The sequence below is a fragment of the Procambarus clarkii genome, chromosome 67, assembly GCF_040958095.1.
Source record: "Procambarus clarkii isolate CNS0578487 chromosome 67, FALCON_Pclarkii_2.0, whole genome shotgun sequence".
NCBI classification, from domain to species: domain Eukaryota; kingdom Metazoa; phylum Arthropoda; class Malacostraca; order Decapoda; family Cambaridae; genus Procambarus; species Procambarus clarkii.
The window spans coordinates 26,114,183-26,139,573 of NC_091216.1; the positions used below are offsets into that span (position 1 = coordinate 26,114,183).

The window sequence follows — 25,391 nt, forward strand, 5'->3', positions numbered from 1 at the left end:
TTAGGTTATCGGGGGTTGTTTGTTTACCTCTTGGGACCAGGGCGCGTAGCCTTCAGTCTGTTAGCCTTACTGTGGTGTTTGCTGTCCCTAAAAACGCCTTCTGTATCTTCACCAGAGGTTGCAAGATCCTCGTTATCACTATTCCTGTCATTCGTTGAAGACTTGTCTAGTTCCTTAGCGGTGTCGTGATATTTGATTGGAGTAGTGCTCCGCCCGTCGCCATGTTGGGACGGGGGGAGCGCTACTCCCTCATTTGTCCTCCCACAACCACGACTTAGTTTAGTTCATTTATTATACACCCCATACCCATCTTGTGGGCGGTAGTGGAAAGGGTTACAGAGACACATAATGGGCTCAGGAACTGAACCACACAATTCATTTAGCTAAGCAAGTTACAATCATGATGAGCTAGTTACAAAATACAATGCATATCGTCACATCAACAATGGGCTCGAAACCGACCACAAGTAGAGTTTCTAATTTAAGCAACTGACATATGTGGAGAGCTAGTGTCACAATTTATATGTTTGCCCTGTACACCGCCCCCTCTCCCCCATCCAGTGGGCAGCGGTGGATAGGTTACAAGGACATAGTTACTACCTACAGTTAGCAAACTGAGGATATTTGGCAAAGAATTCTGGCAGCAGATCATTTTTAATGAAATATTTACACATCTCTGGAACATTTGTTATAGAATTGTCTGAATTCACGTATCTTTTCGCACTCCATCACATAGTGACGGAGGGTGTGCGATTAATTTTGTTGACAGTTTACATTTGGTCAGGTCTACATCAGCAGATAATGAGAATTCCCGGAGATACTTGTAACCGAGTCTAAGCCGAGCAGTAGTAACATCAAGAAGTCTGCTGATTTTATTGGATGATCCATAGATGTGTGGCTCCTCTTGCATGATAGTATGATGATAGATGGAATTACTGGTGTCGATTTCACTTTGCCTCAGATCTACAAGATTTTGTTGAAGTTCTTGGTGTATGTACTATTGCTTTCAGACTGCTTATTGACAATCCAAGGTTATACTCAGTTTCTCCTTTAAAGGCAGATTCTTTGGCTAACTCGTCAACTTTATCATGTATTCGGAGGCCAACATGAGATGGAGTCCACATGAAATGGACTCTGTTACCATCATTAATAATTTTGTTGTATTTGTGTCTAGCTTCAGACACGAGCATGTTACAGTTATGTCTTAAAGAGTTGAGAGCAATTAAGAATGATAAAGAGCTGGAATCTGGAATGGTTACACCTGCTACTACAAGTGCTGGAATGGTTTCACCTGCTACTACAAGTGCTGGAATGGTTACACCTGCTGCTACAAGTGCTAGAATGGTTACACCTGCTACTACAAGTGCTAGAATGGTTACACCTGCTACTACAAGTGCTAGAATGGTTACACCTGCTGCTACAAGTGCTGGAATAGGAACACCGAATGTCAGCCATCGTCCCCTCCTCTTAAAGTTCCTCGCAGCTCATCTGCACACGGAAAACAATGGAAGCATTTTAAAATCTTATTTTATGGATATATGAACACACAATAAAATCGCCCCCTAAATCTCCCCACCTCCCCAGGATGCAACCCTACAACATTTATCTAACTTCTATTTATTGCTAGGTGAATAAGTGCATTAGGTGAACGGAAACGTGCCTATCCATATGTGTGCCTCGCCCGGGCATCCCTGATTGTGAGTCTAGAACGACGTCAACTTTACCACGTTTGGGCAGCTAAAAAAATATTTTACCAAGAGAAATTATCTGGATATACTTTTCAACCACTGTCACTTTCTCAGGCTCAAAGAGATACAATTATTACAATTATTCCACTACGAATAGATATCACCGAACCATTTAAGTTAGTTTACCTTCATGGCCAAGTTAGTTTGTCCGTTTTCTTTGTTGTGCTGACCCTTGCTCGTCGCCTTCTGCGCCTCCTTGAGTAGATTACGTACATCGCTAGGACAGAACTCTGGTGACGTTACGAAAAGCTCTCTGAAGCTCTTCGTGTTGGTACAGATAACATAGATGGCACCAATGGGGAAGCAGATCAGAGAAGAGAAGCAAAGGAACCACCCCAGGATCTGGATGTTGTAGGGGAAGACGTAGTCTCCCCAAGAGGCCGGGAGGAAATGGTACAAACTGAAGAAACCAATCACCTGAGCGGGAAAGAAAAGCCACAGGATAATGTTAATAACACAACCGTAGTAGATAATCTGGTAAATGGTGTCAGGTCCACCTACATGTCGCATCGTATTCAAGACGGCTCACGAACGGATTTTAAAAACTCCTAACCTTACCCAACCTAACCTAACCTAACCTAACCTAACCTTACCCAACCTAACCTAGCCCAATTAACCCCAGCCTACGACAGCTGAACCCAAACTAATACATTTTAACTTAACAATATATACGAGTTTGACAATCATTATACGAGCTTTGGTGATCTGTCTTGTGCACAAGGTGATTATACCCCTCATGCTTGGCCTGGGATTACCTGAGCTCATATTTTATTGGCACAACACACAGTAAATGATTGAAATTTGTTTAAACCTGACAAAGAAATGTTTTGTGATTATTTATTTATATGTTTATTAAGGCCCACAGGACAGAGAGAGAGAGAGAGAGAGAGAGAGAGAGAGAGAGAGAGAGAGAGAGAGAGAGAGAGAGAGAGAGAGAGAGAGAGAGAGAGAGAGAGAGAGAGAGAGAGTAAGAAAGAGAGACAGAGCAAGAGAACGACATAGGGGTTACCTACTATGAGTGTTCCGGGGGTGATGACCAGCCAGGTGGAGGTACAGTACCAGTAGAGTGGACGTCGCAGCCGCATGCCCATCTCCTCCAGGTTCTTCATAAGCTTAGAGAACCCTGCGCCAATGAGACGTGAGAGCATGGGAGAGTGGAAGGGTCGGGAAGATGAAGAAAGAGAACTACCCGAGTTTACCTGAGAGCCACTAACACGAGTGACCTCGACAAGGACAGGACCTCGACTTCGACCTCGCCGGCGGCTTGTCGAAGGTATCCCCCATTTGCCTCGATGATCTTTTCCAGCTGTACTTTAAAGGTTAACAGAGTTTCGGCATTTCCGGCTTCGGCGGGTAAGCGGTTCCATGGGTTAATAACTCTGTGGGTTAAAAAGCATCTCCTGTTTAAGTCCTACATTGTGGCTTGTTGAGTTTGAAAACGATGATCCTTGTTTGTGTAATGGTTTCAAGATCAACAAGCCACAATGTAGGACTGAGAACAGGAGATGCTTTTTCCATTTTTCAGAATGGAAGGATAGGAAAGACGAGGAGATGGGTAGATGGGGTGGGATGATTAGAGCGTTTTCTATTAAAATACAAACTGACTTTTACATCCATGGGAAGTGAGACATGTGCCCGGCAAGTCTACAAACTGGTTGTAAATATGTGTCTGGTTTAGAACACCACACAATGAAGACTTGATAAAGGTCTAGGATACCGGCCGGAATGTTATTTATTTATAAAGATTATTGAATAATATTCGAAAAGAATTGACTGACAATTTAAGTTCAGCCGAATAAGGAGATAAATAACATTTTGCCTGTGATATGACTTGGGAATTGTTCGATAATTGATTAAAATGAATATTTAAAAGAATATCATCTAAAATTTCTACCCACAAAATAATGGCTAGCTTCTATTATTATCTATGTATCTTTTCACTCGACACCCAACACACAAATCGGAAAACATAGAAATTGACGACCGTCCGACGGTCTGTTCTGGACCGTTACCGACTTGATAATAGTTAAGGACGGACCGAAATGTCGTCAATTTCAATATTTTTAGATTTTAATGTTGGAAAGGGGGGGGGGCAGTATTATGACTCACTGCCTGTAACCTTTCACTGATTTGGTGCTGTATCTATGAACTTATTTATCAATTTTTTTGTGATCACAGCTGAAGGCCATTGAAATTGAAATAAGTTTATTGAGGTAAAATACCCACAAAGGGATGAGGTAGCTCAAGCTATTCTCACCCCGTTCAGTACATCGTGTTAATACATACATAGACACACATTAAGCAATAAACATATTACCAAACATTCTGAGAGATAAACATATACATTTCCTCCTTTACACAAGTAGTATGGTATCAGACGTACACATAAATACTTTTATGACCTAAGGCCACTGACGTACCGTAAATGTAGTGGACACCAAAGAGCTGCAGAAGGCATAACACGAACATAGATATGCCCGTCGAGTAAAAGAAGAAGAGCTCGAACATGAAGACTCCGCCCTCCAGGCACAAGGTACCACCCAGCAGGAAGAGTACAACACACGTCGCCACCACCACGACCACCTTCCTCCGTCGCATCCACTCAAACTGGTCCGCAAGAGACGTTATCACTGTCTCCACCATAGTGAACTGTCATCAGAAAATGTTATATCAGTATTAATTGCCTCTATATTACTCTTTATTACAGATAAGGGCATATAAAAATGACTCTGATTTTTTTTAAAAGGCCTAAAGCTTTCCCTTCCCACATCTTAAGCCTTACAATGTTAGGTTTCCCTGGAATACGATCTTCCAATCTGTTTATAAACACAATTACTGCTGGGTGAACTGAGGCGAACAGTTAAAGATGGGTGTCCAATCGTCTCTCCCTGCCCAGGGGTCGAACGTCTCTCCCTGCCCAGGGGTCGAACGTCTCTCCCTGCCCAGGGGTCGAACGTCTCTCCCTGCCCAGGGGTCGAACGTCTCTCCCTGCCCAGGGGTCGAACGTCTCTCCCTGCCCAGGGGTCGAACGTCTCTCCCTGCCCAGGGGTCGAACGTCTCTCCCTGCCCAGGGGTCGAACGTCTCTCCCTGCCCAGGGGTCGAACGTCTCTCCCTGCCCAGGGGTCGAACGTCTCTCCCTGCCCAGGGGTCGAACGTCTCTCCCTGCCCAGGGGTCGAACGTCTCTCCCTGCCCAGGGGTCGAACGTCTCTCCCTGCCCAGGGGTCGAACGTCTCTCCCTGCCCAGGGGTCGAACGTCTCTCCCTGCCCAGGGGTCGAACGTCTCTCCCTGCCCAGGGGTCGAACGTCTCTCCCTGCCCAGGGGTCGAACGTCTCTCCCTGCCCAGGGGTCGAACGTCTCTCCCTGCCCAGGGGTCGAACGTCTCTCCCTGCCCAGGGGTCGAACGTCTCTCCCTGCCCAGGGGTCGAACGTCTCTCCCTGCCCAGGGGTCGAACGTCTCTCCCTGCCCAGGGGTCGAACGTCTCTCCCTGCCCAGGGGTCGAACGTCTCTCCCTGCCCAGGGGTCGAACGTCTCTCCCTGCCCAGGGGTCGAACGTCTCTCCCTGCCCAGGGGTCGAACGTCTCTCCCTGCCCAGGGGTCGAACGTCTCTCCCTGCCCAGGGGTCGAACGTCTCTCCCTGCCCAGGGGTCGAACGTCTCTCCCTGCCCAGGGGTCGAACGTCTCTCCCTGCCCAGGGGTCGAACGTCTCTCCCTGCCCAGGGGTCGAACGTATCTCCCTGCCCAGGGGTCGAACGTCTCTCCCTGCCCAGGAGTCGAACGTCTCTCCCTGCCCAGGAGTCGAACGTCTCTCCATGCCCAGGGGTTAGGCCGATACCGCTGGCGAGGCGTACAATCCAAAGGTTTATAAGCTAGTCTCTTGAAACTGCATCGCAGGGACTTTGAGAGGTAGGATATGCCCATCGCATCCCTGTTATGGTTGAAACGGATAAATGGACAGAGACTGATGCCTTATCAGTGAGTCAAAAGGGACCCAGCTTTCCTACGAGTCAAGTGAGACCGGACTCGCCTGTGAGCCATGAGCAAGCAAACTCACCAGTGAGCCAAGAGGGCCGGACTCACTAGTGAGCCAAGAGGGACGAACTCACCTGTGAGCCAAGAGGGACCGGACTCACCTGTAAGAGGTGTACCAAATGGAACGTGACTCACCTGTGAGCCGAACCCAATGGTCGCAAGCATAAAGAAAAAGAGGACAGCCCAAAGTTGTGGGACGGGCATGAGGTTGAGTGCCGCCGGGTACACGACGAAGGCCAGGCCGGAGCCCGAGGTGGCCACATCCTTCACCTCCACCCCAAGCTGCTTGGCCAGGAACCCCAGCACGCTGAAGATGACGACACCGGTGAACACAGAGGTCAGGCAGTTGGAGAAGGCGATGACGATCGCATCCCTGAAATTAAGAAGTTGTGCGGGTTATCAACAAATGTGTGCTGACTTACTGAGCGAGTTCCCCGACCGTCCAAGGGGGGTTGGGCACCATTCCTTTCCTCCGTCCCATCCCAAATCCTTAACCTGATCCCTTCCAAGTGTTATATAGTTATAATGGCTTGATGCTTTTTCCTGATAATTCCCTTATTGAGCGAGTTGACCTAATAGTGCTTATGAACAAGTAGGAAAAGCCCTTGAATCTGCCTCTTTACAATCGTGTATCTGTTGTAACTTTGCTTTCTACGACGTTATAATTAATTTCAGGTACGTTATATATTGCATTTGCCTTTTTACGTATTCACTACTTACACACTAAATGTGTAAGTAGTGAATACCACATGGATATTTATCTACAGTATATCCATGTGGCTCATTTGGGTTTCCAGTTCCCACCTATGGTATCTCGCTCTATTTATCTTGTCTTGAAAAACAAAATCAATTTGTTTACCTCCTGGCTATGTCTCTCGGTGTTTTAAACATTATCATATAGTGGCTTTAGGCATTGTATGTACTAGCTCTACCTATAAGTCAAACAATCCTTGTAAATATTTATTGTATGTATGTACCTTACCTAAATTTAGCAGTCTCCGTGGTGTAGTGGTAAGACACTCGCCTGGCGTTCCGCGAGCGCTATGTCATGGGTTCGTATCCTGGCCGGGGAGGATTTACTGGGCGCAATTCCTTAACTGTAGCCTCTGTTTAACGCAACAGTAAAATGTGTACTTGGTTGTAACAACGATTCTTCGCGGCAGGGGATCGTATTCCAGGGACCATAGGATTAAGGACTTGCCCGAAACGCTACGCGTACTAGTGGCTGTACAAGAATGTAACAACTCTTGTATATATCTCAAAAAAAAAAAAAAAAAAAAAAAAAAAAAAAAAAAAAAAAAAAAAAAAAAAAAAAAAAAAAAAAAAAAAAAAAATTGTATTGTATTGTATTGTATTGTATATATTGTCTATGTACCGCTAGTGCAGTCGGGTTCGTTCTCGATTGATAATCGAGAATTCCGGGTTTGAATCCCGGGCGGCATAAACATATTTTGGCACGTTTGCTCTCACCCAATACCCCTGTCCACCTAGCAGTAAATAGGTACCCAAGAGTTGGGTACCCAGCTTGTTGTGGGGGCTGCTTCCTGGGGGCAGGGGGGTGGGGTCAGTAATTCGACCCAGGGAGAGGGGACCTCGATATAAGCCGAACATGTACTGGTATATATATAAAGTGGTTGATTGTCCCCTGACACAATGAATTATTATTAAATTATGTTCTACTTTCCTACAGCGTTTGTCTGATTTTTACTCAGTTGCCCCTCATATAACTTGTCAAAAAAGAAAATGGGTACAAGGTGTGAGGGAGGCATACTAATATTTTTACCATCCAACCCATACCTTAGTTCTCCTTGCATGTTTCAGCAATGCACTAACCTCAAGCAGTTATTATTGAACTTGTTGTAGGAGGAGAGGGTAATGAGGCAACCGAAGCAGACCCCGAGAGAATAGAAGATCTGTATGGCAGCATCATTCCACACTTCCACCTCCATCAGGCGAGTCATGTTGGGCTTCAGCAAGTAGAACTCTATCCCCTGATATGCTCCATCAAGGGTAACGCCTGCCACGGAGACCACAAATGTCCATTATAGAGACAGGTCCTACTGTAGCACAGTGGGGCACAGAGCCAGGTATAGTACTATGTTCATGCCCGAAACGCTTTGCGTAATAGTGGCTTTAGGCATTGTATGTACTAGCTCTACCTATAAGTCAACCAATCTTTGTAAAAATTTCTTGTATGTATGTACCTTACCTAAATAAATAAACAAACAAACAAATATAGCACAGTGACTTGTGCTATATTATAGAGGTTAGGTACTACTCCAACTTTGGGACACATTATAAGGGCACACTGGGTCAAAGCTTTCTAAGCTGGAGACGAAAACGGATCGTCATCGGCACACGTACCTCTGACGAAGAGGATCATGAGGACGACATAGGGAAAAAGAGTAGTGAAGTAGACGATTTTCCCCGTGGTCTTGATACCCTTGGCCAGGCAGGCGGCAACGATAACCCAAGCCAGAGCCAGACAGCCTACCAACTCCCAGCGAAGGCCTCCCATGTCCTCCCAGCTCCTCCCAGTCACGCCCAGCATCCGATTCCTGACGGTGAATAACATTTGTCGCTTAAAGAAAGTAAGAAATATTCGTATTTTCCCCTTAAATACATCTTTTTAAAGACATGCTGAATAATACATCCAAAAGCAAAGTTTTGTTAACCAACCCCAACAATAGCAGAAATACAACACAGCAGTACATGAAAATACAACAATTAAATGCGATATACAGCACGACCCCTAGTCTGAAGTATTCACCTGAAGAAGTCCTCGCTGGCGGATATCCTGTACACTACGCTCTCAACCGCCCTCACCTCGCCAGGGACTTGGTGACTGTAGCAATGAGTCTCGTTGTAGTTGGTGAGGTTGGACAGGCTGCAGTACTCCTGGGTGCTGAGGCAGGACCTATTGTAGTAGTAGAGCGACTGGTTCCTGCATACTCTGGCAGCATCCTCCACAAAGCACTCTTGGGAAGGCCAAACATGGCGAGAGACCAGGCAAGTCAATTTTATCGCTTCTGAAGCCTAGTACTAGTAGCAGTAGTTCCAAAAGTGTTAGCAGCAACCGTTATAGAATTAGTAGAAGTAGTAGCAGTAATTTTAGTAATAATTCTAGTAATAATAGAGTTATGGTCCTGCTTAGGCAGTAAATTCTGTCTGCTCCCTATATCGCCTATTCACCAACGTATCTGCATGCTCCAACATAAGGAATCAACATCAACGAAAACAGGGGCTCACCATAGCCCGTGCTACATGGACACTTCGTTCTGAGTAGCTAAATCTGAATCTGAACAACAACAATACGTGTTCAGACGCCTCAGTGTCTTGACAGACACCCCCCCCCCTCCTCCGACCCTCCAGTACCCGAGACACCTGGACACCTGCCGTCTGGGCAGAGGCCCCGACGCCACTCGTCGATTGACCAGACACTAACTGCTTGTTTAACTGCCGGCCGATGGTTACCTACAAGATTCGTGCCATCTCTGATGTCATTGGCCCGTATATATACAGATGGCTGGCGTCCAGTGATCAGTTACAGTCCCGCTCCTGTGCCAGGTAAGTCCACTACGGGCTCACCATAGCCCGTGCTACTTGGAACTTTTGTTCCGAGTAGCTGAATCTATAACAACAACGTCCAGTGATCAGAATACACTTCGTGCTCTCAGCCGCAACATCTACTCTCGCTCCCCCGAGTGTTGGAAGACTCGCGCAGTTTTTGTATAACGTATTAATTGCACCTTTGCCATTAACGTAACTGTTACATGTGTATATTTCTCTTGTAAATTGTGTTTAAGCCAAGTGGATAAGGGGAGTTTTAATTTGTATGTTATTAAAGTAATTTTTGTTATAGTAAATGTTTAAAGTTTTTCCTTCTTTGGTTTTTACCCGCAGCTCTCCCACAGTAGAGGTCGGAAGCAGTCTTAATTACTTTATTTTACATATTTTTGTTTACATTAATATGTGATTGGCACAACACTTGCCAGAATAGCCACTGCTCTATTTCAGATTATCGTCACAATAGTAACAATGGAATTAACTATAATAGTATAAAACTAGTCATAATCAGCGCCGCTGCATCAGTATATCTCACCTGGAGAGTTGAATTCGTTGTCACAGTGCCCCCAAGGCAGCCGTGAGGCGAAGGAGGAGACCACGTAGAACAACGTCCACGCCAGTATCAGGTTGTAGTAGACGGCTGTCAGCAGAGAGAGCACCACCTGTGCCCACCCGAGCCCTGGAGATGCGGCGGATTTCATTTTAAAATATTCTGGGCCTTTACACACAGAGATCACACTAACGTGATGCATCAAATGAACAAATCCACAAGGGCCGTGACGAGGATTCGAACCTGCGTCCGGGAGCATCCCAGACACTGCCTGAGCATCCAAGATTCCGGCAGTGTCTGGGATGCTCCCGGACGCAGGTTCGAATCCTCGTCACGGCCCTTGTGGATTTGTTCATTCTGGGCCTTTTTTAATGTGGGGATCCACGGGCCTAGTTCACGGTCGGATTACACAGGGCCATGTTTTCCACCAATCAAGATCCCCCTAATCGTTCTTCATCGCAAACCCTGATCACTATTTGGGTTTGCATAATGAAAAACGGAATAAATTAACAGTGCCCAATCGTCCTACACTAATCAAGACCCCTAACAAATGTTTGGCTGGTCTACCTTGTATTACTTTCATAAAAGTATCACTTTAGACTCTGGGTAAGTAAGCTAACGATGAATCACAATAACGTGGCTTGAAGATATGAGAACTAAACATATCTGAGTAAGTAAATTAAATGTCTGCAGTCGGTTTACAAACGAAAGGTCCCGAGTATCTATTCATTGTTAGGTGAAAAGAAGAATCAGGAGTAAGAAAACGTGTCCAACCGTCTCTATCCTGCCCGGGGATCGAACCTGGGGGGTCCTCTGTTGTGCGCCAAAGACGTAGACCACTGCAGTACATTCCCTGATTATATTCCAATATGAACTACGTTCTCTCTGGCGACCATCTGGTCACCATTTGGTCCGGGAGACATCTCCCGTCATGCAGGGTGCAGTCGCGCCTCCACAGATCTCCAGTATCAGCTCTTGATACTGGTAATGGCTCAAAAGGGCCACCACTTACGGGCTATTCATGCCCGTGCCACCTCTTGGCATCAATCAATCATTCTCTCTGGGGTCCTCGAGGCTCAGAGTCCCATCGGCAGTCCTTGAGTCTACGTGGATGATGCTAGTCTCGTAGTACAGGGGGCTTCCTTCTCGACTCACAATTAGGGGATTACGGGGTCGATTGTTTAGCGGGACGGAAAAGGAGAGAGTCCTGTGAGGCGGATGAGGACAGGGAGGAAATGGAAAGACGACCCACCGAGGCTCGGTGCGGCGTCGAGAGAGTCCTGTAAGGCGGATAAGGACAGGAAGGAAATGGAAAGACGACCCATTGTGGCTCGGTGAGGCGTCGAGAGAGTCCTGTAAGGCGGATAAGGACAGGAAGGATATGTTGGCACGTTTTCCTTTCGCCTCATGACTTCCAGGGAGTTAGGCAACTGTTGTGGGGGGGTTACATCCTCGGGAGGGTCAGTAGTTCGACCTCGGTGGGACCTGGATACAAGAGGGTGAAGGACGCCTCACCTGAGAGGATGGGAGCCAGCTTAGGGAAGAGAGCAGCTGGCCCCAGGCTGACGTACTGGCCCATGACGAGCTCCAAGAAGAAGAGGGGTAGACCCGCACACAGCAGCATGGTCGCGTAGGGGATCAGAAACGCCGCTGTGGATCAGAAACTCATTCAAGAGAAAGAACAGTTTAGTTGAGTCATTTATTATGCACCCCCATACCTGTTCCGTGGTCAGTTGTGGAAAGGGGGTTACAGAGGCACGTAATAGGTTCGGGAATTGAACCCCACAGTTCATTTAGCTAAACAAGTAACACAATTGTGAAACTAATTACACAAATTTGTTGTAGATATTCACATACATATACTGCATGCATATACATATACGTATATTAATATCCATTTTTATGTCACAAGTGGAAAGAGTACTTAAGAAAAGAAGCTGAAAAAAATTGAAAATAAAATGTTTTATTTGATAAAGTTTGATGTGAGGAAAGAGGATCAATACAGGATCATACAACGCAAGTCACTGTATTGGGTGTTTTGATAAATTCTGGGAAGTGTACAGCTAAATCGATCCCTCTGACCCTTGTATCGGTCGTGTCTTGTGTTAAAACTATACCACTGTAATTATTTTGTTGCTCAGCAGGTCACTATCATGATGTGATACATAAAATAGTTCAGTAACATATTTAAAGAGAGAAACAGCAGAACTAGAGGACTAGGATACAGAAGTTACCTTGGAAAGTTATCGTTGAGGCTATCTGCATATTGTGGAAATGTGGTATCATATTGTGGAAATCTGGTATCATATTCTGGAAATGGTATCATGGATGGACCAGTAATGATATTTATGTTTTCTTCTCAACATTACAACCACCATCATCAACACTACAATCACCACCATCAACACTACAATCACCATCACCCTGAACACTACAAAAGGCACCATCTCCCTCAATGTTCACAGTAACCACCACCACCACCGTCAACACCACCACCACAATCACCCACACCACCACCACAATCACCCACACCACCACCACAATCACCCACACCACCACCACCACCACCATCCCCAACAATATCCCCACCATCTCCATCAACCCCTGTGTCAAGTCCGCTCCTGTGCCAGGTAAGTCCACTACGGGCGCTCCATAGCCCGTGCTACTTGGCACTTGTTCCGAGTAGCTAAATCTATAACAACAACAACAACAACAACAACCTGCCTCGATGACAAACGCTCAGTATTTACCACGGCTCTTCTCCCTAACCCAGTCACATGGGGTGGACGGTAGAGCGACTGTCTCGCTTCATACAGGTCGGCGTTAGCAGTCTGCCCTAGGCGACACTGACTAGGGGTTTCGTCTACTTTACAAGGACAACAAGGCGAGTCTGGGCTTGCATTCATAACAATGGCAAGCATGTTCATGATTGTGAATAAAAATATACCACTGCAAGGCCCTGGGTGCTTAAACCACACAATGTGTAGGAGCTTCTCCCCCCCCCCCCCCAAGACACAAAATCCAGCTATGTTCCCATATTCTCCGACGCGAGTCAGTCCATTGATGTGCGCGCGCGCACGCACACACACACACACACACACACACACACACACACACACACACACACACACACACACACACACACACACACACACACACACACACACACACACACACACACATATGCACGCGCGTGCGTACACAGGTGAAGGGGGGGGGGTAGAAATAGCCTAAGCTACTCTATCCCTTTGAGATGTATTTCTTTCTTATCTCAATAAACATACTTGAACTTGAACAGGTGAGTCCTGGTAACCATGCGGATACGCGCAAAACACACAGGCATAAATTTGAAAGAAAACTGAGAGAACTTGATGCTAGGAAAGTGGGCGGAACGGAGACATGATAAAAACGTATGACATTTAAAAGGGGGGAAGGGAATTGATTGGAAAAAAAGAGTAGAAAAAGATTAAATGTTCGCAGTGAACACCAATAAAACAATAGGAAACAGATGAGCCACAGAGATGTTAGAAAGTTTTCTTTTAGCGTAAGAGTAGTTGGAAAATTTAATGAACTAAAGAAGCAGGTTATAGAAGCGAACTCCGTTCATAATTTGGAAAATAAGTCAGGAGTCATTGCATTAGACAACCGGCGGTTAGAATGGTAGTGTCCTGCAGGCACAAATAGGTGACAATAGATATAACAAATAGCTCTGTACACACACAATCGTTAGGAAGTTCATAAATGTATCATTATAGTATTAAGTGCATAATTAGTGCACAAATGCATTAGGAAGTGATGTGGTGGAGACAGACAACGTACACAGTTTCAAGTGTAGATATGATAAGAGCCCAGTAGGCTCATGAACCTGTACACCAGTTGATTGACAGTTGAGAGGCGGGACCAAAGAGCCAGACCTCAACCCCCGCAAACACAACTAAGTGAGTACACACACACACACGAGTAGTGGGAAGGACATCACGAGCATAGCTCTCATCATGTAGGTACACAGATCTTTACACACACCCTACTCACCCCCGCCGTTCTTGTAGCAGAGATAGGGGAACCTCCAGACATTACCGAAGCCCACAGCGTAGCTCAAACAGTATAAGACAAACTGGAGCTGGTTGCCCCACTTCTCCCTGTTGTCACCACCCTCGCCAGAGGTCTCCTGTAAAGTAGCATCGGTCCGCTGCTCCTTGGCCATGATGGCGACTGTGGCTCCTGTAGTGGTGGCACTTCTCATCTGTGGAGAAGTAAACAAGCCTAATGGGGGGTAGAAGTAGCCTAAGCTACTCTATCCCTTTGAGATGTATTTCTTGCTTATCTCAATAAACATACTTGAACAAGCCTAACGTTCCGGGATTTTCCTCTGCTAGATTTTTTTGTTATTATCCCGGGAATTAGTTTAAACAATTTTCCTTGAGCAAATACTTACAAAGAGCAATGTCGTATCCAGGTATCGTTACTGGATACATAAGGAATTTTGTATTCGACTTCACCCTCTCGTTCTGGCGTTTTTAAAGTTGGGTGATCATAAGACAAGTACTCTGGTACTCTGGCATTGAGGCGTTGGTTTCCCCGGAAACTTATAAAAGTCGAGTCTTGGCTTGATAATAAACTACAACACTTTATAATATTTTATATCGTGCCCGTTAAGTGCTATGTAACATTGTTCTGTTCGTAAGAACCTCTTGGCGCACGTCCTTCCCTTATTTTCCAAAACACAAAAACCATAATAACTGGTCGAAATGTTAGCTAACGTTAGCTAACGTTAAAGAGGATACAAATGTTGTTGTTGTTTAAGATTCAGCAACTCGGAACAAAAAGTTCCTAGTAGCATGAATTGTAATGTATAATTGCCTTGTAAAACTTATGTATATGTAATTTACAGCCCGTCCTCCAAACAAAGATCCAAAAGTGATTCCATGCACCCGCCAAACCCCCCTGTTTATGAATGAAAAGCGATTTACACACGACTCACAACTGCTGAAGTTCGAATATATCCGGAACAAGTGCTTCACTGACGAATTTTGTTCGAATCACAACGCTATAAATGCTTCACCCACGGACTACAAATACAAATAATCGCCAACAGAACCTAAACACCTAACCTAACCTATGCGTATTTATACACAATATGCCAATATATTATAATATTAATTTATACTTGAGAAAATTCCCGTTTTGAATGAATAGCATGTTAAAATATATGAATGCGTCTGTGGGGTTGACTGCTGGATGTAATGGACTTGAGTCGAGGATGGGTTGCAGCCAGACGCTGCCTTAATCGACTGAGCTACGACATGGTAAACCATTCATTACGGTTGCCATGGTGAACCATGGCATTGACCGTTAATAGCCTAATGTCATTCCAAGTTATCAACGGTCATATAAAACCCATATTCTCTATCACCCATATACTATTATTAATTTTAAGTAATTACTTTAGAGGTAGATTCAATTACGGGTCTCTTGTCCTGTTAAGTGTATAATCCACATGAAATGATCCCGTCGCTTTCAACAGTTTGCAGTTTCAGTGGCAAATTACAGGAATTGATTTTAAAACTATCAAACGTCACCCTTTTTATTAAAAGAACACGGTATTATATATGTTCAAGTTCAAGTATGTTTATTGAGATAAGCAATAAATACATCTCAAAGGGATAGAGTAGCTTAGGCTATTTCTACCCCCCTTATATATGTTGATCCTGTTATATATCAGGATATAGTTATCCCAATGAAAATAATTAGCAGTTATCTAGAATGACTTACATCTGGTCAGATAAGACTTAATTTACCGGTTAATTGCAAGTATAACTTTCCTTCATCTCAAGAATGATAGCGTTCAGGTGGTTGTTAATAATAACCCTCCCGCTGTTGATAGACGTTAATAAGTGCTTACTGATCAAACAGGAAGAATACTTTATCTCTGAACATAGTTCAAAACCATTGATTACTGAAGATTAAGCCACCCAAGAAGTGGCACGAGCATGAATAGCCCGTAATCATAACCATAGCATACTTTCAGGATATATTTACCGAGAAGCGGGTACACCTCTCTTGCGGTAATGTTAGAGATATAAACTGCCAAGGTAGAGAAAAAAAAAAAAAAACTGACGGGCTCACCATAGCCCGTGCTACATGGACACTCCGTCCCGAATAGCTAAATCTTTAATAACAACAAGAAAAAAAATCGCAGCACCTTTCCTGTGCCAGGTAAGTCCACTACGGGCTCACCATAGACCGTGCTACTTGGAACGTTTTGTTCCCAGTAGCTGAATCTAAAACAACAGAAAAAATGCACACACACACACACACACACTGCGACCCCTGGGTGAAATCAACAACACACTGCGACCCCTGGGTGAATTCAACAACACACTGCGACCCGTTGAGAGTATCTTCTTGAGGTTATCTTGAGATGATTTCGGGGCTTAGCGTCCTCGCGGCCCGGTCCTCGACCAGGCCTCCTTTTTGTTACACCCCCCCCCCCCTACGGGAAGCAGCCCGTAGCAGCTGTCTAACTCCCAGGTACCTATTTACTGCTAGGTAACAGGGGCATCAGAGTGAAAAACACATTTTGCCCATTTGTCTCCGCCTCCACCGGGGATAGAACCCGGAACCTCAGGACAATGAATCCGAAGCGCTGTCTATCCAGCTGTAAGGCGCTCTCCCTCCCCCCCCCCCCAAGTGTCAGCACCAAGTCCAGAAGTGCAGCCAGTGTGCACTGGACCATCATTACTCCATATGCAACAACAGTCCATCGCTGCTTGCTCTGTGATGGCAATCATCCCGCAATTTCCTACCGCTGCCTCCGCAGTCAGGAAAACAAGGCCCAGGTTGAAGCCAAGAGAAACAACCCTTCTACCTCCTCGACCAGAGCCCCAGGCGCTCAACCCACCACCTCAGCTCCCACCAACCGACCAGAAGACTTTCCAATCTTACCAAATAGTGGCTCCTTCCCAGGTGACCCAGCCTTCACAATGGGGACTCAAGGCCCCACAGGCTCCTTCGCAGCCCCCTGCATCACGTGCAGGCATTATCCCTGGTCTTATTAGACTAGCGGAGAGGCTTGCCGGACCAGACAACCACTGTTTTGTCAGTGAACTGAACGCATTATACGTAGCCAATGGCCTAGACCCATTATAGCCCCTGGCACATGTCTCACTGCCTTCACTACCACTCCGGAGACTACCACCAGGACGACCACAAGGTTGATTTCAACACAGACTCTAGAACCACCCAAGACCCGGGCGGTACAGAGATATTTCCCGCACCAGTTCTCAACACTCCTACCATCACCATCTCAGCAGACGCGCTAGCAGACGTGCTGTCTGCAAACACTATCAGCACCACCAACGCTCCTGAAATAGTTTCTACCCCTAATCCACGACACCTGAGCCTACCTCAGGCTGCGAGACGAAAGACGAAAACACCAACTATGGATGCTACGGACTCCTTGGACGAGGAAATCTTAGTAGGAGCTCCACCGACACACCACAATGTCCCCTGATAATTCCCTCCCTTCGTTTCTTCCAAGTGCTATATAGTCGTAACGATTTGGCGCTTTCCCCAAATAATTCCCACCTTACCTCCACCACATCGGTACAAGACCTCCCCATGGAGGCGACCTCACCAAACTCCAACGACAGCACGGCTCAGCCAAAGAAAAAACGGAAGACCTAAAAAGAGGTCTACACGAACCCCACCAGCTCCATAACTGGTACAGTCAGCCCTCCGAGGCTGAAATCCACCATGAAAACCCCCATCCATTTCCAGATCTCTTGTATCTGCTATTGATACAGATAATGGCTCCAAAGAGCCTCCACTACGGGCTCACCATAGCCAGTGCAACTTAGAACTTTTGTTCCGAAAAGCTAAATCTAAAACAGAAAAAATGCCTGTTTACTGACCTATCGGGAACGAGCAGGTGCAGCTACTGAACTAGCCGTCAACATGTGCACCTGTGCTGACATAATGTGGTGCCGGGAGGCCTGCCCAAGTTATCGAACAGAAAGGGAGTTGCCTCAGTTTACTCTAAGATCACTATCTAAGTGACCTCAACAATGACAGGAAGACAGCCGTTTGTCCCTGAGGATTTTATCTCGCTGGATTTGGAACAGTTGTGAACCATATTGTATCTCGAGCGTTCACAACGTCACTTAACTCACGTACCAAATTTGCTTTGTTTTTGGTCTTAGGGGATTTATACGTCAAAATACGATGTACTATTAAAAAGAGACAGGTGGCTTGGGGTTTATAACCCAAAAGGTGAAAAAAACTTCTATTGTCTGTTGTACATTATGAGCTTTCAGCCGTTTCCTCAGTATGTTACATTTAACATTTTCACAAAGCGCTGCACAGTACCCAAAGCCTGGCGGTTGGCAGCACTGCTTTAGCCGTTCCAAGAGCCACTTATAATAATAATAATAATAATAATAATAATAATAATAATAATAATAATAATAATAATAAGAGAAAATCATTTGAGGTGACTTGTCTTCTAGTGACCCCCCAGACGCTCGCTGGCTCAAGTCACCTCTTTGCCTCGAATGATTTTCTCAATGAATCACGCCTTTGTGATTTGTGTTCATTATTTAGGCTACTTTTTTTCTGCTCCAGTCGCGATTAAAAATCGGGCCTTACGGCTATTAATCAAAGTCGTTCATCATTTATCACGGAGACAGGAGGGCTTCACTTGGATGCTCATATAATGTACATTCCCACAAACGCAATCACGCGCACAAACATGATCACGCATGCAAGCCCCCCACAAACAATGGTGGTGGGGCTTGCATGGAGTATATACAAACAATCACATGTATACCCCATACGCATATCCACCCATGTAAATGTATCCAATCACACGCAAGCATAATACAAGGATAAATTCAAGCTACTAATATAATATAAAATAATTGTATTTTCATATGCATACAACGTTTGGTGCTCCACACCACCTTACACAAATTTAAAACAAAAGAATTAAAAATATAGGATAAAATATTAATTGTATTTACATAGTTACCAGTTATACTGTGAACAAGAACATGCTATCCCACACATGCCAACACATTCTCTACACACATGTAAATATGCTTGATGTGACCTAGTGCATGTTATATATATATATATATATATATATATATATATATATATATATATATTATATAAAATTATTTGTGTGTGTGTGTGTAAATTAGTGATTACATGGAACTCAGTCCTGACGAAAGTGAAAACTTAAAGACCACAGTATTGTTTTTATTGTTTTAAAATTTGATTGTGTACCTTGAAAGCCTGCCCAAAATATTTACAAAATGAAGAAGTTATCAGTTGTAAAAGCCTTCGAAGTCATAAAATATGAGCAAATGACGGTACAATGTTCCTTATGTTGTTTTCAGAGTAGCATTAACTGAAGTCTTCGTTAAAATATTATTTCACAAAATCGCAACACATTAATATTGAAAACATGAAGACGTGATATTATCAGGACTGATACGCTATCCTAGCACATGCAGGAATGACGACATTCATTCTGCTAAGCTTCAGAACATTCTGCTAGGCTTCAGAACATTCAGGTTCCAAAATATATTTTACTGAGAACAAAATTAAAATTACTGAAGAACCATTCATTCTGTTATAACATGGGACATCAAGACGGATGAAGATGACAATCACTTGTCAAATAATACCATACAAGCTATGTCGTCAGACTTGGACAATTAAAGGCTGTGTCATCAGTGGACTTTCGTTTCATTGTTTGAAAAATATTTAATATTCTAAAAAAACATCCTGTAAATACAAAATTACACACTAAAATGAATTATGAAAATATGGGATTCTAAAATGGCTTAGCTTATTTATGTACAGGAGATTATATATATATATATATATATATATATATATATATATATATATATATATATATATATATATATATATATATATATATATATATATATATATTATATATATTACACAGCATAACATTTTTTTATTATTTTACACGAGAAAACATCACTTAGCACGAATAGGGAACTAACAGGTAGGAGATATGTTAATATACTGGTCTCACACATTTGACATAGTCAAGATTCCTTATGAAGTGACCATAGTATACACGTAAGTAACCCGATGAAACTAATATATTTCCCCCTAAACCTTGTGTGTTTTGTTATACAGGGGTCATATCACATTCAGGATCTTCAACCAAGAGATAAGTTTAATGTTTTGCTCTACATGTGGTTGGCGTAGCTGGGATCTCTGGAGTACGGGGGAGGGTTGTCGTCTTCAAGTGATGGATATACCTGAAACCCAAAGCATGATTACGCATTAATACACAATTTTAATACATCACACAGAAACAACCATCACTCATCGATAACACACCTACACTTACTACATATACTGCGCATATAATACGTAATTCAAAGAGTCTCAAACTTATTAAAACAAATGAAAAAATCATGCAGTCTAAATCATTGTTATGACCAGAGCGGGTCATAACAGGGTGGGGTCAGATTTTGCAAATCTTGTTAAGAGTCATTACGGGAGCCTGTATACCAAATATGCTGCGCCACACAGGTTCTATATTCTCTTAAACAAAACGAAGCTAGACAAATCCAGATGTACGTCATCAAAATATTATAATTGAAGCACGAGTAACGTGGAAACATTTTCGGATCTAAATCTAATGTTACCGAGAGGAAACATTCAAAACGTGAAAAATACTCAGCTAAATCGGCGCTTTTGACAAGGAAAGGCAACGAATGAGGTAACAGGTGAAAACTGAGTACTCAAGTGGGCTACAAGAATATAAGACATTTTCCAGTGTCGATAATAAGTAGAATGCCTTGTACACCAGTCAATAGGGGGACAAACGGAATCCCGAGGTTTGAAGTTCAATCCCCGCAAACACAAATAAGCGTTCGTACACGTTCGTACGAACCCACCAACTCAAAAGATAAAGCATTCATGAACAATTGCACATTTACTAACACGTCTATATTTATAAAATGTATTCAAATACACTAACCTTAGCGTTGGGTTCCTGGAAGCCGTCATTATCATACGTGTATCTGAACACACCAACTGGCTGGCCCTTGAAGGCACCAGCCTGCGCCTCGCGGGCTTTCCTCACGTGATGAGGGCAGAAATCTGGCGATGCTGTGAGTAGCTCCTTGCCTCTCTTATCTCTTTTTGCCAGGACATAGATCACTCCCAGCGGGATGAAAATGAGTGAGGATGCACAGATGAACCAACCCAGAGTTTGGATATTTTCAGGGTATACGTACGTCCCAAAATTGGCTGGAGTATAGTAGTAAATTGACAAAACCAAGATAACCTAGGGACAAAAATGTGTAAATTCAGTAATGAATGCATATTTATTTCTAAATCTTATTATAAATGAAGTTTATAGTTAAATTTGTGTTTTTATTATGGGGACCACAAAACTTGTCAACAATTTCTTTCAACGTTCTATTTTAAACATTTAATTTAATTTAAATTTTGTTTCAAACGTAAAAGAGCAAGCATATGAAATCTTCTGTCAAGATAATGATTTGTTGTTGAGTTTAACGCCACCCCAGTTGCTTACTGACCAACCAGCAAGAATACTTTCGTCCTGAACAAGTCCCCTAACTAACAAACTATCAGTGTACATGCACAAGAAGTGGGTTAGACCTTTGTGTATATATCCCTGCCAAGATACTATGTAATGAAAAACTCTTTATATAACCCCTGATGACTTACAGCAAGAGATACCGGAGTGATGACCAGCCAGGTAGCTGACCAGTAGATATACAACGGTAGAGGCATATATATACCCATTTCTTCACGGATATTTCTCATGAAGTTCTTGAATCCTGTTGGAAAGCCGGTAAATAAATTTCCATAAATCACACCATCCGTTGCAGACAATTTAAATGGACTATTGAGAGTAATATAGATTACCTAAATCTCATTTGATTATGGTGAAACACAAGACAGTTCGACAAAGCTTGTTTTCCTATAGTAAAAAAATCTTGTATATCGTTTGGTTAAGATGAATTAGCTTAGATTAGGCTGCGTTAGGTTCGGTTGAGTTAGGCTACATTGGTTGGTTAAAGCAAAGCAGGTTTTAGGTTTTGAAAATCCGTTCGCGAATAGTTGTGTACGATGTGACTTTCTCATTTACTTACCGTAAATATACATGACGACTACGAGTTCTAAAATGGTGACGATGATGACTGAGATCCCGGCAGAGTACCAGTTGAAGAGCTCAAACATGTAGATGCCACCATCCAGGCACATAGTGAGGCCACACAGGAACAAAATAATACACAAGGATCCTACTACCATAGGTTTTTTGGTTCGCAACCATTCAAATTGGTCAAAGAAGGCTGTGGCCAGGGTCTCAACCATTGTGAACTGAAATAGCACGAGAGAAGCAGGGTTTAACTTGCTGTACAGGAAGCTACATATAATCACAGTCATTTAAATATATATGCAAGTCAAGCCTACAATAAATAATTTGATCCATGTGCATGAAAGGAACGAAGTTTCATTTCAAGAAAGAGTGAGAAGGAAGGTGTGGGGAAATAGGAGGATGGCGAAGTAAAGCATGGACACTGCAAAAGTCCAGTGGCATACAGTCAGTTGACCATTTTTGATAGGTTTCAACAAACCTGGGAGTCGAGCCCGAGAGTGATGAGCATGGCGAAAAAGAGGAGAGCCCAGACGGGCGATACAGGCAAGTGGGTGACGGCTGCCGGGTACACGACGAACGCCAGGCCGGAGCCCGAAGACACCACATCCTTCACTTCAACTCCAAGCTCCGTTGCCAAGAATCCCAGGATGCTGAAGATCACAAAGCCAGCAAACACCGACGTAGAACAGTTGGCGAAGGCAATGATAATTGCATCTCTGTTGAGAGGAAAGGAAAACATTAAAGTATCCCTAACGTGACTTTATTACAAGCCACTCCAAGGGTCCCGGTACTACTGTCTGCTTCGTTATTGACTAACAATCTAGAATTCCGGGTTCGAATCCCGGGCGAGACAGAAATGGTTGGGCGCTTCCTATAACCTAATGCTATGTTCAACTAGCAATAAATAGGTACCTAGGAGTTAGTCAGCTTATTGGTGGGGTTCCATCTTAGGGAGGGTCAGTAATTCGACCCTGGAAGGGGGGGGGGTGTTACCTGGATATAAAGAAGGCTGTGGCCAGTGTTTCAACCATTTATATTATATGTATAAACTGACAGGCTACCTGTCCAAATGGTACATTCGTGCAAAGTCACTAACTTTAATTTTGTTCACAATGAATTGCAAGTCAAACGAAAATCATCAGGCGACATGAAACGTGCCGAACCGTTTCTGTCCTGCCCAAAAGAATGATCCCGGGACTTGACAAAATCGAGAACGTAGACTACTAGGCTACACAACCATTTTTTTGAGTAATAAGACGGAAATACACTAACCGCATGCAGTTGTTCTTGAACTTGTTGTACGATGCTAGTGTAATCAGACCACCAAATCCAGAGCCCAGGGAGTAGAAGATCTGAGTGGCTGCATCATTCCACACGTCAATCTCCGTCAGTTTGGTCATGTTCGGCTTCAGGATGTAAAATTCAATACCAGTGTAGGCGCCCTTCAAGGTGACACCTGTCAAAGAAAACATTATGAGAAAATAAAAATGGCAACGTTTTAATTAAATTATATCATAAGTCTTTTGTAAATAAACTATTCTACAAACTAGGCTTTAGATTGAAATGAATATAACATTACCACCATATTGAGTACAACGGTCAATATGCTGTACATTCCACCCAGCCACAGTAGCTATATGTACCATGACATTTAATATACATATACAGTACAGTATTATAAGTCCCCATGGTGTAGTAGTGGATAAGACGCTCGCTTGGCGTTTCGCGAGCTACCGCTCCTGTCCCAGGAAGTCCCTGTCCTGGGCTATGGTGAGCCCACTACGGGCTCACCATAGCCCGTGCTACTTGGAACTTGTTCCGAGTAGCTGAATCTATAACAAAAACAACGTTTCGCGAGCGCTTTGTCCTGGGTTCGTATCCTGGCCGGGGGAGATTGACTGGGCGAAAATCCTTAGCTGTAGCCTCTGTTTACTCAACAGTAAAATGGGCACCTGTTTGTTAAACGATTTGGCGGGGTCGTATTCCTGGGAGCATTAGTATCAAGGACTTGCCCGAAACGCTACGCGTGCTAGTATAAGATACAGTACAAGGCTCTACAAGAATCTAAGAACTCTTGAATATACATAAAAAAAATTACAAATTCATATTATTTTCAGGTACCAAAGTTACCCCTACTAACGTTTTCTTTTAAATATAGCTGGATATAAGGGAAGACTAATTTGACATCTCGCTGGTGTCGCGTCGATAGTTGATATTTTTCATTTCATTTTATTGATTACACACACAATGTTGTGTACTCACCACTCGGCGAGTACACAAAGGAGGTACAATGGGCTGTGAGAGTACATATGTTGATTAAATGGTACATTCGTGCAAAGCCACTAACTTTAGTTTCGTTCATTTATTATGCACTATGTCTTCACACCCATCAATTTTGTGTTGTTGCTGTATTAACATGTTTAGGTATACACGGCAATGTGCTGCTACCCAGTTCTGTATGCCAAATTACACAGTGCAGATAAAAAAACTAGCTATTAGTTCATCTAATATCCCCATATCACAGGATAGTTAATCAAACATGTAATTAGGAGAAAACATGAAATGCAAGGCTGATCTAGCCTCCACTAGCAAAATCTGCGTACAGCACAAGAATATCTTCCAATATACCCAAGAGTATGAATTAGTTACAGAGCTCAAAGTATCCCATATCAGTGATTTCAGACCAAATGGTAACAGAGCAATCACAGATATAGTGTTGGAGAGTATGTCCCAGCTCTTGTTCACATAGTTGACAATTGAAATGAAAGGCCTCAAGCCTTACCCACTACCACCCACTGGCTGGGGCATCGCTATCTATGGCAGGTGGCTGCAGGTAATGAATCCCCCAATGGTGAACATTCCAATTGTAAACTATGTGAACAAGAGCTGGGACATACTCTCCAACACTATATCTAACACTAACAGATCAGCCTTACATTTCATGTTCTCTCCTGATTCCATGTATGATAAATAATGAACACAGGGACTGAACTTCAAAAATTTATTTAGCTAATTTAAATTTTTATGGAAGGAATCTACAGTAGACCTTTTTGTCTAATATTTACATCGATTTCATGTATTTAAATACCTTATATTTGCTTTTATTTCTCACTTATCTAATGTCATCCACGTGATCAACCCTGAGTTTGTGTTTGAATTATAATCAGGCTAACTCACTCTCAGCACTTCCAAATCCATGTTCTGATTATCTTGAGAGTGAATTGTTACAGAAAACGAAGCTCACTCAGGGATAACTTGTGAATAGTTTGAATAATAACTTGATGGCCAGTGTTAATTAAATAGTTA

General features: G+C 43.5%; 2 protein-coding genes across 5 annotated transcripts in view; both read right to left on the reverse strand.

Moving 5' to 3' along the window:
• Window positions 1-274: 274 nt before the first annotated feature.
• LOC123767810 (sodium- and chloride-dependent glycine transporter 2) lies at window positions 275-17,854 on the reverse strand. 2 transcript variants are annotated; one of them, XM_045757861.2, is made up of 12 exons: window positions 17,812-17,854; window positions 13,931-14,141; window positions 11,414-11,548; window positions 9,884-10,027; window positions 8,552-8,759; window positions 8,146-8,339; window positions 7,615-7,798; window positions 5,917-6,154; window positions 4,169-4,397; window positions 2,762-2,871; window positions 1,875-2,165; window positions 275-1,488 (listed from the first exon to the last, which is right to left on the reverse strand). In XM_045757861.2, the coding sequence occupies exons 2-12, from the start codon at window positions 14,139-14,141 to the stop codon at window positions 1,468-1,470; spliced, it is 1,965 nt and encodes a 654-aa protein (XP_045613817.2). In that variant the 5' UTR covers window positions 17,812-17,854; the 3' UTR covers window positions 275-1,467. The 2 variants fall into 2 exon arrangements, with proteins under 2 accessions (XP_045613817.2, XP_069166642.1); XM_069310541.1 differs by lacking the exons at window positions 275-1,488; window positions 1,875-2,165; window positions 2,762-2,871 and adding an exon at window positions 2,878-3,127.
• Window positions 17,855-18,801: 947 nt separating this feature from the next.
• The window catches only part of LOC123767639 (sodium- and chloride-dependent glycine transporter 2), a 39,539-nt gene continuing 32,949 nt past the window's right edge, over window positions 18,802-25,391 (reverse strand). For all 3 annotated transcript variants that reach the window (XM_045757468.2, XM_045757470.2, XM_045757469.2), the window contains exons 8-13: window positions 23,358-23,541; window positions 22,564-22,801; window positions 22,078-22,306; window positions 21,650-21,762; window positions 20,934-21,242; window positions 18,802-20,205 (exon numbers count right to left, since the gene is read on the reverse strand). In XM_045757468.2, the coding sequence (XP_045613424.1) occupies window positions 20,134-20,205; window positions 20,934-21,242; window positions 21,650-21,762; window positions 22,078-22,306; window positions 22,564-22,801; window positions 23,358-23,541 (1,145 nt within the window). In that variant the 3' untranslated portion in view covers window positions 18,802-20,133. The remainder of the gene's footprint in view (window positions 20,206-20,933; window positions 21,243-21,649; window positions 21,763-22,077; window positions 22,307-22,563; window positions 22,802-23,357; window positions 23,542-25,391) is intronic.

Bases quoted from the DNA above. Each gene is read 5' to 3' on its own strand.
- LOC123767810 (XM_045757861.2), bottom strand. From the start codon at position 14,141: ATGAGAAGTGCCACCACTACAGGAGCCACAGTCGCCATCATGGCCAAG. The intron at 7,799-8,145 runs GTACGTGTGCCG...TCTCCGTGGCAG, and splicing joins CATGATCCTCTTCGTCAGAG to GCGTTACCCTTGATGGAGCA. The intron at 2,872-4,168 runs GTACGTCAGTGG...TCATTGGCGCAG, and splicing joins TGGTGTCCACTACATTTACG to GGTTCTCTAAGCTTATGAAG.